Genomic DNA, 19,922 nt, shown 5'->3' with positions numbered 1-19,922 from the left:
AGGAAGCTGACAGGGAGGCGAAGTTCAAGGGAAAGCACTGGCAGGCTCGGAGATATTGTGAGGGGGATCGCCCGGGTAAGGCTCTGGCAGTGTTGACGCGGGTTCCGCGTGATCGCAATGCCATTCTGGAGCTCACTGATGACCAGGGACACACTGTCAGGGATTCGGAGGCACTACTTGCCACCTTCACCTCACATTACCACACTCTATACACCACCAATGCTTCAGCGGATGTACCTTACTCTGACTACCTGGGTGATGTGGCACTCTGTTGGCTCAGCGATGGCGACAGAGCCTTCCTGGCGGCTCCGTTTGAACTGGACGAAATTCGTGAAGCCATTATGTCCCTTAAGAATGGCAAGGCGCCCGGGCTGGACGGTCTACCGGCCGAATTCTATAAAACATACATAGACGTTATGGCCCGGTCCTTCGTGAAGTCTATGAGGAATCGCTCGCTGTTGGCATCCTCCCAGGCTCTATGCGCGAGGTAGTTATCACCTCCCTCCTTAAACCCGGTAAAGACCCTGGCTCCTGTGGTTCCTATCGGCCTCTTTCCCTTCTGAATTGCGACGTAAAAATACTAGCCAAGGTTCTAGCTACTAGGCTGTCCCTACTCATGACCAGGATTGTACTGCCTGACCAGTCGGGGTTTGTCCCTGGTCGCTCCACCTCTCATAACCTGCGCACCTTATTTTCGCTCCTCCGCACGGTTCATCCTGACCTCCCAGTCCCTGCTGTATTTTTGGATGCTACTAAAGCATTCGACTCGGTCGAATGGCCCTACTTATTTTCAGTGCTGTCGAGCATGGGTTTCCCCAAACTTTTTCTCTCCTGGATACAGCTCCTCTACACGCAGCCGACGGCGAGGGTCCTCATCAATGGTCGCCTCTCTCACTCGGTAGCCATCACGAGAGGTACACGTCAGGGGTGTCCTCTGTCCCCCCTCCTTTTAGCGATTGCGGTTGAGCCTCTGGCTTGTCGGCTCCGTCAGCTACATCGGGAGAGGGCCGTACGGTGCCTGCAACGCCAAATAGATGTGTCCCTATACGCGGACGACATCACCCTTTATGTCAAGTACCCCCACCTTCACCTCAACCCTTTATTGAGAGAATTTGTGGCCTTTGGGGGCATGTCGGGGATACACATAAATTGGTCCAAGTCGCAGTTCTTCCCCCTCACCAACTCCGTGGTCGACTTTCCCCTTGACTATCCACTTGAATGGTGCCCCTCGGACCTCCGTTACTTAGGCATACAAATCTCGCGGGATCTGGAGGAGACAATTCACTCCAACTACGGAGTAGCAATCACAACCCTTACAGCCATGGTCGACCGCTGGATCGCACTACCGCTCTCCATGGCTGGTAGGGCTTCCCTCATCAAGATGGTAGTGTTGCCCCGCTTCCTCTACCTCTTTCTCAACATCCCGTATTACCCGGGTGCTTTCTTCTTCAAGACCCTGAAGTCGGAGCTCTGTCGCCTGTTCTGGGGGGGCAAGGCCCCACGGCTGAAATGGGCTACACTCATATTACCTTACGAGGCTGGCGGCTTTGATGTCCCCGACCTTGAAGCCTACTACCTTTGCGCACAGGCCCACTATGCATTTCACTGGATGGCTCCCACGCCATTTATGCCGCAGCTCGCGGTGGAGCACTGGATAGTACACCCCATACCGCTTAATGGCTTACTCCATTGTCCGGAGTCGAGGATCCAGACTCCAAACACATCTGTCTCCTGCACCTTGGATGCTTGGCGCCGCCTGGCCAGGCGGCTCTCCTGCTCTTTCCCTTACTCCCCCCTCCTCCCCCTGGCATTCCATCCCTCGCTCGCACTATTGCAGGAACGTAGCTTCCGGCTGCTTTGCGAACGGTTACGTATTGGCACCTGGGGTGATCTTTTCGCGAATAAAGTTTTCAAATCCATGGAAATCTTCTTTGCCACTCACGACCATTCCCCACTCGACGTATTCTATTACCTTCGCCTCCGACAGGGGATGAAGGATATCCTTCCAGATTATCCTAATGAACCAGAACTCCTGTGCCCTTTGCATTTTCTGCTTAACTCGCAAGATGGGGCGCATTTGGTCTCTGGCCTGTACCGCCGGCTTCGGTCAAACATTGACCCTCTTGAGACGGGTGCTAGGGCGTCCTGGAGCGCGGATCTGCCTTCTGCACTCACTGATGAACAATGGCAATAGTGCTGCACCCTCACAGCCAGGATATCAGCCAGTAGCAGACTTAAGATGATCCACTATAAGTTCCTCCAACGGCTATATTATACTCCGGTCAAAAAATACAGGTTCCATCTTGCCGATACTGACAACTGCGAACGCTGTCGAGCTGATCATGCAGGCTTCTTGCACCTTGCTTGGGAGTGCCCGGCCGTTCGGGCGTACTGGCAGCAGGTGACCGATGCTCTCACAGCGATGACTAAGGTCACTGTTGGAGCGGAGCCACGTATCACACTGTTGGGACACACGCCGCATATTCCGAAACCCAGCAGGAAATTCATTGATACTGCTCTGCTCCTGGCTAAACGACGTGTGGCATGTCGTTGGGGCCGTGGCAGGGCACCGAAGTTTAAGGACTGGCTCTCGGATATGACTTATTGTCAGGTCCAACATATCACTTATTCAGAACTGTTGCCACTCCCAAGCAGGCCCAAAGACATCTGGGAACCACTGGTTTCCTACCTGCTGGCTCAGGCTGACGACGACACAGCCTCGGAATGACAGCGGAAGGGTGACCGACCGGGCTATCTACCCCGGTGACTACGAAGCCTTAGTTCCTGGCGCACGCATGTCCTAAGTCCCCGATCTCACGCATGTCTCCTTCCTGCTACACTGCTTACGCTGCTCCGACACATGGTGCGAGTGGCTGGTTTTCCACCACCCAGTGCGCATCACATTCCCACATTTTCTTATAGCTAACACTTCCTTTGGGACACAACACACGGCCCCTACCCTGTTATTGTACATGCCTAACTGATGCCACGACCGCTACCACAGTGCCGTGTGGCGACCTATGAATATTCTTCCATGAGCAACCGTATAGATCTGAACTCTTTTTCTCACTCGGACATGTGTATAAGGCCTCTTTTTTTCTTGTTCTTTACTGTTACGAGTTGATAAGAATTGGGGGGAAAACAATGAAAAACCTGTTCTACTGCTGTAAATCCTGAAAGGTGCATACTTCTCCTCCTTTCTTCCTCCCCTCCCCCTCTCATCCTCTCTTCCCCCCCCCCCTTTTTTTTTTTTTTTTCTCCCCTCCCCTCCCGCTCCTATCCACTCCTTTGCTCTCCCCTCCCTCGTCAGGCACCCCTTTCTAAATACGATTTGTCGCCGCCGGGCCTCCGGGATACCGGTAACACGGCTGTGTCTATCACTGTCAGCTTTTGTTCCATATTACTTTGACCCTGACGCTGCCGGCCTCCGGGATGTGGGCGTACACAGCAGTGTAATTTCCTAACTATGCAATAAAGCAGTTTGAACACCTAAAAAAAAAAAAACAGAGGTAATGACAAGGGGAAACAGTGTTTACATTGCTGTTACAACAACACAATGCTATTACAATGGGGCTGTTACAACAACTGTGTTACTATGCAATACCTTTACTTCGCAAGTCATTACAATGACTTGCTGTTGGGGGCACTAAGGTATTGGATATGAAATCCAAGACCATCCCTGCTGTTGCACAAACTGGAGTAGGAATAGTAAATAATACTATCCCTAAGTCCAGCACGCCCCCTACAGCAAGCCGATGTAATGACTTGCGTTGTAAAGGTATTACGTACTAACAACACGGTCGTTGTAACAACCACGTTTTAAAAGTACGCGATGTAATAGCATGCGTTGTAACATGCTATGTTCCATGACAAGAACACATTAATCACAGCAAATAAGAGAATACACAATCTGCAGAGAGCAGATACACTGAAAGACAAAGTGAAGAAACAAGGGAACCCAAACAAGGTACATAGGTTGACTGACTTCTCCACCAGCTCCAAAATTCTTACACAAAGCATGGTTAAACATTGGCATATCCATCAGGCGAGAAAAGCATATAGGGGTTCACCTCACATAGACCTGACTTCACCTTTCACAAGGGAACATCTCTTAGGAATATTTTGAGTCCCAGTTACCGTTCCTGTACTCCACAACAACATTGGATGCTGGAACACACACAAGGCTTTTTTAAATGTGGTCACTGTGTCACGTGCAAATGGGCTTCAGATAAAAAGGATGACTTTAAGGGCATCCATAACCAGACATTTGAGATGACCTCAAACATTGATTGCAACACCAAATACCTAAAATATATAAATAGAATGTAACTGCAAACAGAGATATATGGGCAGCACAATAAGGACCCTCCAGGAGAGGATCAGTGAACATGAGAGCTGTCATACAGAATGACAGGAGATACCCCATAGCCGCACACATTGCGAAATGTGATAAACAAGAGACACATAGATCATTCAACTTCTATTGAATGGAGCACATTCCTAGAGACCCGCTTGGAGGAAACAGGGAACTTATCCTTAGAAGGAAGTAAGCTATGTGGATTCTATGCCTGAGATGTGTTGAAATGGGTCTTAACACAGACCATGAGCTTCAGTGCTTCCGTGGTGAATAAGAATGTATTTGAAATTTTTTTTTAAATCACATGTTTGTAGGATGTTTGTCTCAGCAATTGGATTGACTATACTATGTCAATGTGTACTTAATTATTTACTGAGATATGAAGTGGAATGTTTACCAAATGTTTAGGGATACTAAACTCATAGACATTATTATCTAATGTAACCAGTGTTGAAGTTTTATGACACTGGCAAGATTAGATACATTTGGATGTTTATCCGCAGTATGACTTATGGCAAACATGCACCGCTGCTTATTAACATTGTAGCATACAATGATTTGACAGATACAACAAAAGACTGAACGCTTCAACAGGGAAACACTGTGGTTCATGTTTCACGGAGGACACACTTAGCTTAATAGCCACCGATTAGTGCTCAATGACTGAATAACATATTATATTACATCAACGAAACAAATGGATAGATAAAAAACACATGTGCCAATCAACTGAAACCAATAGAGATTCAGCTTAATGCTAACTTCTTGATGACAATCTTATAACTGTAGTAAAGGCAAAGGGACTTTCCACCTGTTACACACATTTTCGACTTGACTATAGCTTTAGAAATGTTGCCACTTCAAAATGGCGGTCATGGAAACACAGAGGAGATGTGAGGACAGTCTGCTTTCTACACACACGCTCGCTTCATAGTTCTACTTAGCCCCAACGCTGGCGACTCATGGGAAACTTCATAGGGTACTTGCTGGGACCACTTGATGCCGTGCAACTAATATTCGGGTAAGATAACCTGACAACGCCCATCATGGAGGAGGTTATAAAACAAGCAATGGAATTTACAGGACAAAACGTTGAAAATCGCTTATATTTGATTTTCAGATTACAGAAGACGGACATAATATGGATTTGAGACAACATTATTGGGTTGTCTGAACCTGGGAAAGTTTATCGGACTTAAGTAAAGATTGAGACACCGGGACAGAAGTAAAACAGGTTTAAAGGTAGGGTCGTTTAGACCTTTCACAGGCTAGACTTACCTATTTTGATGCAATTATTTTGAAATATGAAAAGGGACTGTCCAACTTATAAAGTCTTGTTCTTTTTCAGTATGGTTTCAGAGAGCCACAACGGATCAAAGCAACAGGTACATTACCCTTTAGGACGTCACAAGTAATCACAACATGGTATTTTCACGAGATTAGGGTGTTTGATAGACACGAAAAATATAGGACCTGCAATACAACACTGGGAAGCATGTTTGCAAAACAAAATTGTCTAGTCAGTCTAAACTTTAACTGAACATCCCAATGGAAAATATTATGCATGCTAGTCAATAATGCTAACTAGATGCTAAACAAATGAAAATGAAATATGCATAAATAACAAGTCTGCAAATTTATTGTTGAATGTTTTACATAACTTTGATAATTCGCTCTAAGCTTTATGCATGGGTTGCCCACTAATATGTCCCTGCTAGTGTCAAGACAAAATATCGAGTTTTTTTAATCGAGTAGACATAATATCGAGTCAAAAATATAGAATAGACATAATATCGACTAGACATAATATAGACTACCAAAATATCGACTTTAAAATTTTAATATCGAATAGAATGGACATAATATCGAATCAAAAATATAGAATGGACATAATATCGACAAGACATAATATAGACAACAAAAATATCGAATTTTAGGTAAGTTAATAGTAATTTTTATTTTTTGTGTAATATAAATCTGTAGCGGGTTGTGGGTTTATAGGGGAATAGGGTGGGAAGTAATTTAATTATAATAAATTAAATATGTTATTTTATTTATTAAGTATTTAGAATTAATTGTTAATTAATTATTAATTGGTAATTAATTAAAATATAATTGGTAATTCATTTCAATTGATTAATTGATAAATATTTTATTTTAGTAATTTATTTTCTGTAGCGGGTCGTGGGTTTATAGGGGAATAGGGTGGGAAGTAATTTAATTATAATTAATTAAATATGTTAATTAATTAATTGGTATTTATTTTGAATTAATTGGTAATTAATTTTTAATTGATAATTAATTATTTTGTTAATTGATAATTAATTTTAATTAATTGTTTAATTGACAATTATGTGAATAATATTTTATTTTCTGTAGCGGGTTGTGGATTTATAGGGGAATAGGGTGGGGTATAATTTAATTATAATTAATTAAATATGTTAATTAATTAATTGATTGGTATTTATTTTGAAAAAATTGTGAATTAATTTTTAATTGGTAATTAATTGTTAATTGATAATTATTTTAAATTAATTGTTTAATTGACAATTATGTGAATAATATTTTATTTTCTGTAGCGGGTTGTGGGTTTATAGGGGAATAGGGTGGGAAGTAATTTAATTATAATTAATTAAATATGTTGAATAATTAATTGATTGGTATTCATTTAGAATAAATTGTCAATTAATTTTTAATTGGTAATTAATTAATTGTCAATTGATAATTAATTTTTATTAATTGATTATTTGATTATTACGTGAATAATATTTTTTTATTTTTAGTAGCAGGTTGTGGGTTTATAGGGGAATAGGGTGGGAAGTAATTTAATACAATTAATTAAACATGATAATTAATTAATTGGTATTTATTTTAAATAAATTAAGTATTTTTTAATTGTTAATTAATAAATTTTTAATTGGTAATTAAAATTATTAATTGATTAATTTATAATTATGTGATTTATATTAATTTAGTTTCACTAGAGTGGGGATATTAAAATGTACCCCTACGCCATCCAACGCTTTCCCTACTGTTGCACTCTTTGGAGTGGGAATAGTAATTTTGACCCCTACGCTATCCAACGCTTTCCCTACTGTTGCACTTACTGGAGTGGGAATAGTAATTTTTACCCCTACGCTATCCAATGCCTTCCCTACTGTTGCACTCGCTGGAGTTGGAATAGTAATTTTTACCCCTACGCTATCCAACGCTTTCCCTACTGTTGCACTCGCTGGAGTGGGAATAGTAATTTTTACCCCTACGCTATCCAACGCTTTCCCTACTGTTGCACTCGCTGGAGTTGGAATAGTAATTTTTACCCCTACGCCATCCAACGCTTTCCCTACTGTTGCACTCTTTGGAGTGGGAATAAATAATTTTGACCTCTACGCTATCCAACGCTTACCCTACTGTTGCACTTACTGGAGTGGGAATAGTAATTTTTAACCCTACGCTATCCAACGCCTTCCCTACTGTTGCACTTTCTGGAGTGGGAAATAGTAATTTTTACCCCTACGTTATCCAACGCTTACCCTACTGTTGCACTTACTGGAGTGGGAATAGTAATTTTTACCCCTACGCTATCCAACGCCTTCCCTACTGTTGCACTCGCTGGAGTTGGAATAGTAATTTTTACCCGTACGCCATCCAACGCTTTCCCTACTGTTGCACTCGCTGGAGTGGGAATAGTAATTTTTATTTCTACGCTATCCAATGCTTTCCCTACTGTTGCACTCTTTGGAGTGGGAATAGTAATTTTTACCTCTACGCAATCCAACGCTTTCCCTACTGTGGCACTCGCTGGAGTTGGAATAGTAATTTTTACCCGTACGCCATCCAACGTTTTCCCTACTGTTGCACTCTCTGGAGTGGGAATAGTAATGTTTACCCCTACGCTATCCAACGCTTTCCCTACTGTTGCACATGCTGGAGTGGGAATAGTAATTTTTACCCCTACGCTATCCAACGCTTTCCCTACTGTTGCACTCGCTGGAGTTGGAATAGTCATTTTTATTTCTACGCTATCCAATGCTTTCCCTACTGTTGCACTCTTTGGAGTGGGAATAGTAATTTTTACCTCTACGCAATCCAACGCTTTCCCTACTGTTGCACTCGCTGGAGTGGGAATAGTAATTTTTACCCCTACGCTATCCAACGCTTTCCCTACTGTTGCACTCGCTGGAGTTGGAATAGTAATTTTTACCCCTACGCTATCCAACGCTTTCCCTACTGTTGCACTCGCTGGAGTTGGAATAGTAATTTTTATCCCTACGCTATTCAATGCTTTCCCTATCGTTGCACTCTTTGGAGTGGGAATAGTCATTTTTACCTCTACGCAATCCAACGCTTTCCCTACTGTTGCACTCGCTGGAGTTGTAATAGTAATTTTTATCCCTACGCTATCCAATGCTTTCCCTACTGTTGCACTCTTTGGAGGGGGAATAGTAATTTTTACCTCTACGCAATCCAACGCTTTCCCTACTGTTGCACTTGCTGGAGTGGGAATAGTAATTTTTACCCCTACGCTATCCAACGCTTTCCCTACTGTTGCACTTGCTGGAGTTGGAATAATAATTTTTACCCCTACGCTATCCAACGCTTTCCCTACTTTTGCACTCTCTGGAGTGGGAATAGTAATTTCTACCCCTACGCTATCCAATGCTTTCCCTACTGTTGCACTCGCTGGAGTGGGAATAGTAAATTTAAACCTCTCGCTATCCTACGGAAAAAATATTGTATACTTTTTGTTAATAATATGTATATATATATATATATATTTTTTTTTTTTAAGTTACAATAATTATTTATTAATTTTAAGTATATTTAAGTATGTATTTTAAGTATGTTTAAATTAATTATATTTATTATTATAGTACTTTAAAATTACATTAAAGATATTTTAAAAAATTGATATTTTGACAGTCTATATTTTTTACACTCGATATTTTGGAGTCGATATTTTTGTACTTACCTGTTTGAAGATAGGAAGTCGATATTTTGTAGTCGATATTTTGACCTCGATATTTTGTCATCTCGATATTGTGACTGTCGATATTCTGTCAGTGATCCGTCACTGGTACGTAAAAATAAGATTAGTAGAGGTACACAAGTCACAGATACTTGAATCTATTAACGATACTCGAAAGTATAACCTTGTCTTAGTAATGTTTTTGTCTGTATATATTTTTTAGCCCTGAGGAAGTCACAGTTTACTTGCCGTTGATGAAAAAACACGTGTTGGCTAAAAAAACAGACCTAGAAGACTAAAGGCATAAAAAAAAGAACTACAAGAATATATCAAACAATACAAGAATATGTGACATCTGTAATTATGTATTGTATAATAATATGATTACATGTTGATACTAGCGAGTTCTGGGGGAGAAATTAGATGCAGAATTCAGCAAGGTTTTCATGAGAAAAAGTAGGTCAGGCAACAGGTCTAAATCCCTGTGGCGTGTTAGGTGAGTGAGCAGGTATTGAGGGGCATGCATACGAGTGTGGAGTGTTGTGTGGGTGATTTCAGGACCGTGTGAATGTCAGAGAGTGGGGTGTTGGGTGCTGTCAGTGCGCTGAGTTTTAAGTGTGGCTAAGTGCATGAATATTTTCAGAAAGTGCACGGGAATGCTGCCTCTGTGTTGTGTGGTGCAACGAGGCAGCAGCATGTGGAGGAGCAACTAGGGTTGACTGCACGGAGGGTCACAGCATGGTAGTGGTGGGAGTGCCAAGGTTCCTAGTGCTGGGTGCTGTCCAGGCAGGGACAGACGCAGACAGGCTTGCCTTTGGTGCATCTGTGGTGCACCAGCAGCGTGTCTGCTACGCATGTCGGCTGTACGTCCCTGCTATGGCAGCCATTAAGTAGATTCTGGAAGGGGAGAGTAGTGATGTCACTTTCTGGCCAGATGGATGATGGTAAATCTAGTGATGTCACTTCCTGTGAAGATAGATTTTGGGAAATCCAGCAATGTCACTTTCTATGTAGATGAAAGGTGGAAATTACTCCTCTTGCTTGGCTGCTCAGCAGATAGATGATGGGAATTCCAGTGATGTAAATTCCTGTGCAGATGAATGATCTGAAATCCAAAGATGTCACTTCCTGTGCAGATTGATGATGGGAAATCCAGTGATGTCACCCTTTTCACCTTCTAGAAAGTTTATACTTTTTTCTGCTAAAAAACATCCCAGTTATAGATCTGCACACTGTGAAATCTGAATTATGCAAGGCTGTGCATCCGATAGCTCAGACAGATATCTGAAAAAATTGATGTGCAGGGGGTTATATGTGGCTCCGATGTCACTTCCATGCTGGGACGGGTGCGGACCACACAATGCCTCCTACTGTCACGTGAAGGAATTGCTGAGATAAATCTCTGGTTCCAGTCTAGCGCCTGGGGATATTCACAAAGTGAGGAATCTGAGGCTAGATAGAGTTTCCACCGGAAAGAGCATTACCGAAGGTAAGTAAGTTATTCTTCGGGTAGATGCTCTATCTAACCACAGATTCCTCGCAGCCTTCCTGCATCCCTAGTCTGGAGAGTCGTCTCTTCTTATCATTTAAAAAGGTCCTAAATTAGGGATCTGCACATTGCTATCTCCGTGCTCTGTATCCGAGGGCGCAGAAAGTCTCAAGGAAGAAACTGACATGGGAGCTTACGCTTGACATTTATATGCTGCTCGGCTCCATTATTTCTCTGTCAAAATGGAGCCAATGCCGAGCTGCGTGGCACCCATAATCACTGCTCCATAAAGATTCCAGATCCAGTCAAGGGCCTGGGTAATATTCTAACCTTAAGGAATCTGTGGTTAGATAGAGCATCCACCAGAGGTTCAGTAACTTGTTCTTTCATACTTTAGTTGCCCTTTTGAGTTTGTTTTCGTTGAAACGTTTAATTAAATTGTCTGTTGTCTGATATATTATTTATTTATTTATTTTACTTTTCAGAGATGAGCGAGAAAGATCTTTCCGTTTTAGTTTTGACACTGGGTATGGAATTATATTTTTTCATTTCCTTTGCTTGATTTTATCATTTACATTTACATGTTCATTTGATTTTGAGTTTTGGCATTGAAGTGTGTTCAGAGAAAATGTAAAAGAGAAAGACTTTTCACCATTGTGCATTTCCTCCTGCCCAGCCTAAAGCCCATTAAAGATTATAGGATTTTTAAAAAAGCACATACATTTAAGGCATAGCTAAAAACAACCTCCTAACTTGCTCCTATATTCCCTTATTTTTTTTGTATGAATACCTCGGTTTGAATATCCAACACTTATATTTTGTTGGGATTTTAATATTGAACATTTCCAGTGCTTTGTGATAAAATGTTAACTGCTTCCATTTTACTTTGATTGAAATATCAAATACTACCACTTTGTCGGAATTTGAAAATCCAGCATTTACAATCTATTGTAATTCGAGTATCAAACAAACGTACATTGTTAAAAAAAATCGTCAACTTTATTTTGTAATCAGTATATGAGCAACATGTGTAGAACTTCAATTCTACTCCTAGATATAGAACCAAAGCTTATAATAGGGGTGTTAACTGTATGATTTAAATACATTATTTTAACAAACAAAAATTTTCGGTTAGGGATAAGAGTTAGCAATAATTTGTCATAAAAAACATTTGATTGCGGACATGATTAGTGTTAATGTTAGAATAGGAGATTATTATTTTAATTAAACACTACCTACATTCAATTAATTTATGGGCTAGGGTAGGGATTATTTTTATATGTAACAAAACTTGCTCCTATATTCCCTTATTTTTTTTGTATGAATACCTCGGTTTGAATATCCAACACTTATATTTTGTTGGGATTTTAATATTGAACATTTTCAGTGCTTTGTGATAAAATGTTAACTGCTTCCATTTTACTTTGATTGAAATATCAAATAATACCACTTTGTCGGAATTTGAAAATCCAGCATTTACAATCTATTGTAATTCGAGTATCAAACAAATTTACATTGTTAAAAAAAATCGTCAACTTTATTTTGTAATCAGTATATGAGCAACATGTGTAGAACTTCAATTCTACTCCTAGATATAGAACCAAAGCTTATAATAGGGGTGTTAACTGTATGATTTAAATACATTATTTTAACAAACAAAAATTTTCGGTTAGGGATAAGAGTTAGCAATAATTTGTCATAAAAAACATTTGATTGCGGACATGATTAGTGTTAATGTTAGAATAGGAGATTATTATTTTAATTAAACACTACCTACATTCAATTAATTTATGGGCTAGGGTAGGGATTATTTTTATATGTAACAAAACTAAATTGTATTTAAATTAAGATTAGCGAAGCAGTAAGCATTACAGAATCGTTTAGGGTTAGGGAGAGTGAATGAGGGAAAGTGGCATGATGTCACTGGGAAAATTAAAGGCAGGACAAAGTACAGGAGAGGAAGTAGATGTTGTCAAAGTAAGGATATGCAACTCAGAACTGGATATGAATTTATTCTAGCTCAGATGATTTTGAGACTGGGGGTCCAAATTATTTGTTGGCGGTAAACATACTCAGTTGCTATGGAGTATGCTCACATCCAACATAATGGTCCGCCTGACGAAATTAGATGTGGGCAGACCTTTGGTTTCATCATAAGAGAGACTACTCCATCTCTGCCGTGATTAAATCCCTGTGGAGGCAGACATCTATTCCGCCCACCTAATTTAGATGGGCGGAATTAGAGGTCAGTTTTCACTGCCCATCACCACCAGGAAAACTCTGGTGGTAAGGGACAGTGAAAACTGCTACATGATCCTCTGACCATGGTAGAGGACTCCCATGGTAAGGGGAGCATTTTATTTATTACTTTCAAAAAGAAAATCTCGCTTCTGGATTTTCTTTTTGAAAATAAAAAAGAAAACAGAATGGTGCAGGACTCCATCATATTGATGAAGCCCTGCACCACATGGTAAAAAGCATTGACAGGAACTGCTGTGACGGTGGTTCCTGGCAGCCCTTCAGGAAATAACTGCCTGCTTAGTGGTCATTATTAAATCTGGTGGACAGTACCTCTGTCAATCAACAGAGTAATTTACTCCATCACCCTGGCGGAGAAACGGGCCGTCCGCCAGATTAAAAATCTGGCACAGAGTCTAGAGACAACTTTAAACATGTTAACTGTCTAGCCATCAAATCCATACACCCATCAATCCTCCAAACCAACATAAAGCTATTGAACTATCTGACCATCCATCTAACTAGTCATCTATCCATTCGTCCATCCACCCATCCCTGCATACCCTCTTTCACCTTTCTCTCCTGCCATCTTACCCTTCTTCCTTTCCTCATTTCCTCTGTCTCCATCAAAGCTGGCCTGTTCTGATATCTTTATCCTGCCTACCATCCTATGCCGATGTGGTGCAGTTCCTCAATTCTCCTCATTTTAATCATTTAGGTTGCTACAGATACATCTATCTCAGAAATGATGAGCTCATTCTTCTGAAGGGCCCCGACTATCTATTCTCCAGCTGCCTCTGGCATATCCAGGCACCCAAGGGACAAAAGGTGAAACTGCGCCTGGAATGGAAGCGCTCCGACTGCAGAGACCGTCTGGCGATGTACGACTCACCTGCCCCACTGGAAAGCCACCTAATCACCTCGTGAGTAGTAATAGTAATGTGTTTATTGTACAGTTAATTAAAACCTACAAACGTTGGCCATCTTTTATAAAACAGTAAAACATCAATTTAAAAGGCTAATAGCCACAGTTAAGAACACACTTAAAATTGCAGAAGAGATCTACTCCCCCGGCCTTGGTACACCATAGTCCAGTTTCTTCATTTTTTTGTTTGCGGAAATTTAACAGCAGTTCGCGAGGTAGAATTACCCCCCTAGTCAGGGTCTTGGCTACAGAATGAGTGCGGGCGATTGGGTACCAGTTTACAGTGCGTGGTGCTGCATCAACTTTTGTTGCTCAGAACAAGAATGGCCGAGGTTAGCCTGTTGATGCTTTTCCTTGAGGCTTGGATGTGCAGAAATGCTTAGTGCTTGATGTACAAAGCGCTGTTAAGGCTATTACATGATGGGTTAGCGGGCCTGCTCCATCTCGGTTCCAGTGCTACTTATCTGATGATCTGGCGGTATCCGTTTTAGTCTGAGATCCGCAGAAGTTAAAAATGTTACCAGGCAGCAGCTTAGTTGAATATCTTCACCAGAGAAACTTGCGAGCATCGCTTTTCTGCACGACCGTATTTGTTTCTTGTTAAAGATTGGTCTAAGTAGTGACCGGCGCTCCAGCATCAGTTCCCGGCATATGGTTATGATGTGGACTATGTCCTCCTCTCCTTCCCCACAGAGACGGCAGATTGCCGGCTTTGGCGGGCGTAACCATGGCGGCAGATGATAAGTGGATGGCAATAAGCCTAACCGAAATTTCTGAAACTTTTCTTTGGTGGTTTTTAGAGAAGTTAGATAGGAGGTATGCTTGAGGAGTCACTTTGCTGTAGGACTGTACAGTGAGCCAGCCGTGTGCTCATTCTGTCAAGACTGCTTTGTCTTGTATAATAGATTATTTTTTGACAGTGTCGTTTACGATTTTTTTGAAGCTTGCCATGGACCCTGACGATGCCCAGAGTTGCCGTAACCCCAGCTGGTCCAGTGCACTGTCCAATAAGTGTCTAGCTGGGCAGGTCTCTGAGGCTTCTAGTTCCATCCACAAGTAGGAGTTTAACGTTTCTGGCTGCCCTTTTTTGATTTTATACAAGGTTTTAATGAAAGCTCCTTTACGGCCCATCTCTTGTCTTTGCATCCTGAATTCAAGCCTCATTTGCGCAGGAGATGTATATCCAGGCAACCCGTATATTATTCTCTGGGCTCTTGAAATGGTGCTGTTCAATGTTTCCGCGTCTCACCCTCTCATGGCTTCACTTCCATAGGTGATTGATGGAATTAATTTAGCCTGTATCACCCTGGTCAGAGGGAGAAAGCTTGGTCCAGCGGTCATATTTTTCAGATTTCTTAATGCCACCGCTGTCGTTAGTCCCCTCTTTTTTATTGCCTCACATTGTGCTTTGTAGTTGCCTTTGTTATCGATCATAACCTCCAAGTATTTGTAGTCTTGGACAACTTCCAGCTTGACTTTTGCAAGGTGCCAGTTGTACTTTGTTTTTGTTTTCCGGTAATTTACACACATGACTTTTGTTTTTTCTTGATTAATACTTAATTTGTTGGTCTCCGAGTATTAAGATGTGATGTCAAGCAAACGTTGTAGTCCTTTAGGTGTCCGGCTGATGAGTACCAGGTCATCTGCATATGGGAGATTGGATAGCTGACGGCCTCCTAGCTTCGGGGCATGCAAGTTGCTTCCATTGAGTTGGACTGAAAGCTCGGCCATAATGAGATAAAAAAGTATAGGGGCAAGCACACAGCCTTGTTTTAAACCTGAGGTTGTGTTTATCTTTTTCGTTAGATGGTCTCGTGCCCCCAACTTTACTTGTACCCAGGTGTTAATATGCACGAGAATTAGTTGTTTTAGAAGCAGTGTTGGAATTCTTAGCCTTTTTAGTTTTTGCCACAGAATATTTCTGTTTATATGGTCAAACCCTGAGCTGTAATCGATGAAGCACATGTACAAGGGCTGTTTAATTACAAATGCAGCATCTATCCTTAATGAAATGGGCGGAGATGTTAGTGGCAGTGCCCATATCTCTACAGAAACCGGTTTTATTGTAAGGTATTGCTTTGATTTCTGTGGCCCATGTTGTTAATTCTTGGAGGAGTACACCGGCATAATATTTGGCTTCATTGTCCAGAAGAGCTACCAACCGGTAGCTCTTTGGGTCACTCCTATTGCCTTTTTTGTAGATGGGAGTAATTATCGAGCCCCTCCATGATGATGGTACAGTTGACCTTTGCAGAATTGTGTTGAAGATCGGTTTTAGAACTAAAGCCCAAAATTCTGGATCTTGTTGTTCTGGATCTTGTCTGGATCCCGTTTGGGCCGGAAGCTCCCTCACGTCTGCCTTTCAAGATTCTTTTATCAACTTGTGTGTTAGTGATTATGAGGTCGTGTCCCAGTTCTGCATTGGAGTTTAACTGGGGTGATTGAGTTTCGAGGGTAGACGCAAGATTAGTTAAGCAAATCTGGGGAGTCTGTTCTTTATTAAAGTGTAATTTGAGATAAGTTATCCAAGCCTCTTCTGCGACGTTGGAAATAATCCACTGGCCTTGCGGATTAGACAGAGCGTTACTCTTCTTCCAAAATTGTGCGCTATTGTTGTTTTTAATGTTGTGCAGGAGTCTAGCCCAAAAGAGATTCTTCGGCTTCCCTTTTATTTTGCCAAATTAGTTTTTTGCGGGTGGCTTTTAGCTGCCTCAGTTCTTGCAATGCCGTGGGGTCTTTCTTCAGCCTCTGTAGTGTGTGATTTATCAATGCTTTTAACTTTTTTAGTTCGGCATTGTTCCATAGGTTGGAGCCTGACAGTTGATTTTGGGGGCAAGTTGTTCTCCTATTTCGAGAGCGTCCCTGTAGATGTTCCGTAGGGTTTTTGTAAGCCCCTCCCAGCCACCTGTTATATCGGGGTCGGCTGCTTCTGCTTCTTCCAGGAGTTGTTCCTCAAATGAAAGGAGGCCTTCGGGGTCGTTGGTTCTGCATTTTACTCTTTTCTCATTATTGGTAAATTCTGAACAGAGTGTATTTGCTGGGGGCAATTTGCGTGTTGATGGCTCTTCTACCGTGATTTCCTGGGGTAAGTGATCGCTAAAATCCACGCTCCTAATGAGATAGTCTTTTACTTTTGAGAACATACAGCGAGAGCAGAAAGTATAGTCAATTGTAGACCTTGCTACTGAGTTATTTAATGTGTCGTGAGTAGCTCCTATTCAGGCACGAATTTCGGGAATGAAACTCTGGGGAACCATCTTTATGGTTTAAATCTTTTTATTAACTTCAAGGAGATGAACACATACACCCACCTACAACCGCAGGCTGGTGGGGAGATAAACGATAGGTAATAAAGTCTCATGGGAAGGAAAGAAGGGGGGAGAGTCCCAGAGGTAAGTGAGAGGAAAGGGTGACAAAAACTCAGGAGATTGTATCCAGTTCCAATGTCAATAGCATATGGTTGTTGCCAACGTCATCCCGCCAGACAGGCAGTCACATAACCAGAGCTCATTGGGTCATCGGAGGTGCACAGAAAAATCGCCAGGGGCAGTAAGTCTTAGTATACGCTGGGCATGTGCATTCCTTAAATTCCTGCAAGACGAAATCTTTACATGGCCCCCCATGTTGTCAAATATATGCCGAGTATGCCCCAACACTTAAGTTATCTTTTCCATGACCAGAATGTCCCATAGCCGATGGAGCTTGTCCACGTGCTCTGGAACCTTGAGATTATAGCATATTTGGCCGCACCCAAGACCAAGGTGATTGACTTACTCCTGAGCAGTTTTGATGGGTAGAGAATACAGCTTGGGAATCAGGGAAAAGTGGTGTCAAAGATATCATCAAAGTCTTGCAGAACTGTGTCCCAATAAGGCTTAAGCTTTGATCAGCCTCACGAAGTGTGTCAGTGTGCTTAGTGCACCATAACCCTGCCATCAAAAGTTTGATGCCGAAATCCTCCATTGCACCATGCGCTCAGGGGTGTAATACTAGTATTGAGTAAGCTTCAGCATTGCCTCCCTGGCGGATACACTAAATGCTTAGGATCGTGTTCTGTGATAGATGTCAGACCATATTCTAGAGACCCGACAAGGTGCGCTTTAGTTCTGTCTCTTACCGGCGTTGGGCAGGCGATTTAAATGTCTGTTAGGGTTGATTAAAAAAGCAATACATATCTGATAATAGGCCCTTATCAATCTTTTTTAATGAACAACCACCTCGCCAAGGATGTAAGAGGCCTGGCAGCATTTGTCTTTTACAGCCGGTTGGGTGACCCAGTGGCATATGTGCAGGTACCTTCAGCACTTCGTCTCTGGCATGCCGAAGTGTTGATTTGTTTGCTCAAGTTCCATGAGACAACGATGGCCGTAGAGGTCCCCAATCCTTTTACAGTTGGCATTTTGCCATGTGTGATAGTCATTGCACACTGAGGCCGGTGGTAGTCCGGTTGCCAATGATAGGAGTAAGTGACGAGGGGTGTGTTGGTAATCCTCTGTTTAGTGAAGTGCTGTCCTAGGCCTATATTGTGGATCTGGTCACAAGAGAGAAGTAAAGGCCCCAGGGTCGAGATTTTTTAGCCAACCAGGGCACCTTCCAAATGTAAATACCTATTATGCTCTGGTCCATAAAGCGCCAGTGCTTTTCGGTGGCTGTCTTATTCCATTCCACCATATAGCGAAGTTGGGTTGCCAAATAATAGGTTGGGATGCTGAGGACCCCCATCTCCTAACAAAAGGTATGCTTTTGCTGTGCCAGTTGTGGCCGCTTATCCCCCAGATAAAGGCTTTCATCGTTTGCTGAAGTTTAGTGAGAAGTTTGTGGGGTGGCTGCAAGGGAAGTGTTTGCATGATATTAAGTATTTAGGGAAGGAGGGTCATCTTAAATGATATGGCCCAACCATGAGAGACCTCCCATCTGCCATGTATGAAGATCTTTTTGTGCAGCCATAAGGAGACCTTTGTACTTGCATTCTTCTGTTTTTTCGAGGGTCGGAGCATTTTGAGGCCCAGGTAGTGTACTCAGTGAGTTGCCCAAGGGAGAGTTAAATGGGACTCCAGAACCAGTCTATCCACCATGAGTATAGTGAGATTCAAGATCTGAGATTTTTGTAGCTAAGGGCTCCATATATAGGGTGTGACTAGGTGCAGGGATAAAGGGCACCCCTGTCTGGTACACCTGGATATGTTAAAAGGGCAATGTTAAGAGGGTTCCATACACTCTAGATGGATGTATGTACCTGCTGTTGATCCAGATCTGCAGACAGGGGCCCAGACCCACCCTCTCTAAGACCACCTGTAAGAAGAGCCAGTGGACCTGATCAAAGGCCTTCTCTGCATCAATGGAAAGAATGAGAGCTGGGTTGAGGGCTTGTGAGACCTTATCTAGGTGGTGTAGTATCAGTTTTGTATTATCAGGACACCCTCTTTCAGGGATGAACCCTATTTTTTTGGGTTCCACCAACCCCTGCATATATTGCCGGAGCCATTCAGCTAATATGCCTGTGAATATTTTAGCATCTACATTAAGTAAAGAGGGGTGAGTAGGAAGAGGGAGAGGAGATGACCTAATGGCTAGAGCGGTTGACCTAAAATCTGGGGAACTGGGCTCGAGTCTTGGCAAGGACGCGCAACATCCTGCGATTCTGTACAAATCACTTAATCTCCCCGTGCTTAACAAAAATGAGTGTGTCCTCATGTAACGCAACTGGTGCTTGTGTAAAGCGGTTTGATACCCAATACCTTCGGGTCAAGTATGCGCTATATAAAACTATGTAAAAAAATAAGCACATCGAGTGGGGTTTTTACCCTGTTTTGGCATAACCATTATTACTGCCTAGCACATTGTGACAGAGAGTACCTCAGAGTCACTAAAATAATTAAAGAGGTGCGTGAGGAGTGGTGCCAAAATCACACAACACATCTTATAAAAAGCTGGGGTAACCCTG

At 42.1% G+C, this 19,922-nt stretch overlaps 1 protein-coding gene across 1 annotated transcript in view; it reads left to right on the top strand.

The window, feature by feature from the left end:
- The window catches only part of TMPRSS6 (transmembrane serine protease 6), a 257,626-nt gene that overhangs the window by 118,213 nt on the left and 119,491 nt on the right, over positions 1–19,922 (top strand). Inside the window, exons 6-7 of the mRNA XM_078650238.1 lie at positions 11,301–11,342; positions 13,772–13,976. Coding sequence (XP_078506364.1) covers positions 11,301–11,342; positions 13,772–13,976 — 247 coding nt within the window. The remainder of the gene's footprint in view (positions 1–11,300; positions 11,343–13,771; positions 13,977–19,922) is intronic.

The sequence above is a fragment of the Lissotriton helveticus genome, chromosome 1_1 (assembly GCF_964261635.1).
Source record: "Lissotriton helveticus chromosome 1_1, aLisHel1.1, whole genome shotgun sequence".
Taxonomy (NCBI): Eukaryota; Metazoa; Chordata; class Amphibia; order Caudata; family Salamandridae; genus Lissotriton; species Lissotriton helveticus.
This window is presented reverse-complemented; position numbering and strand designations above follow the sequence as displayed.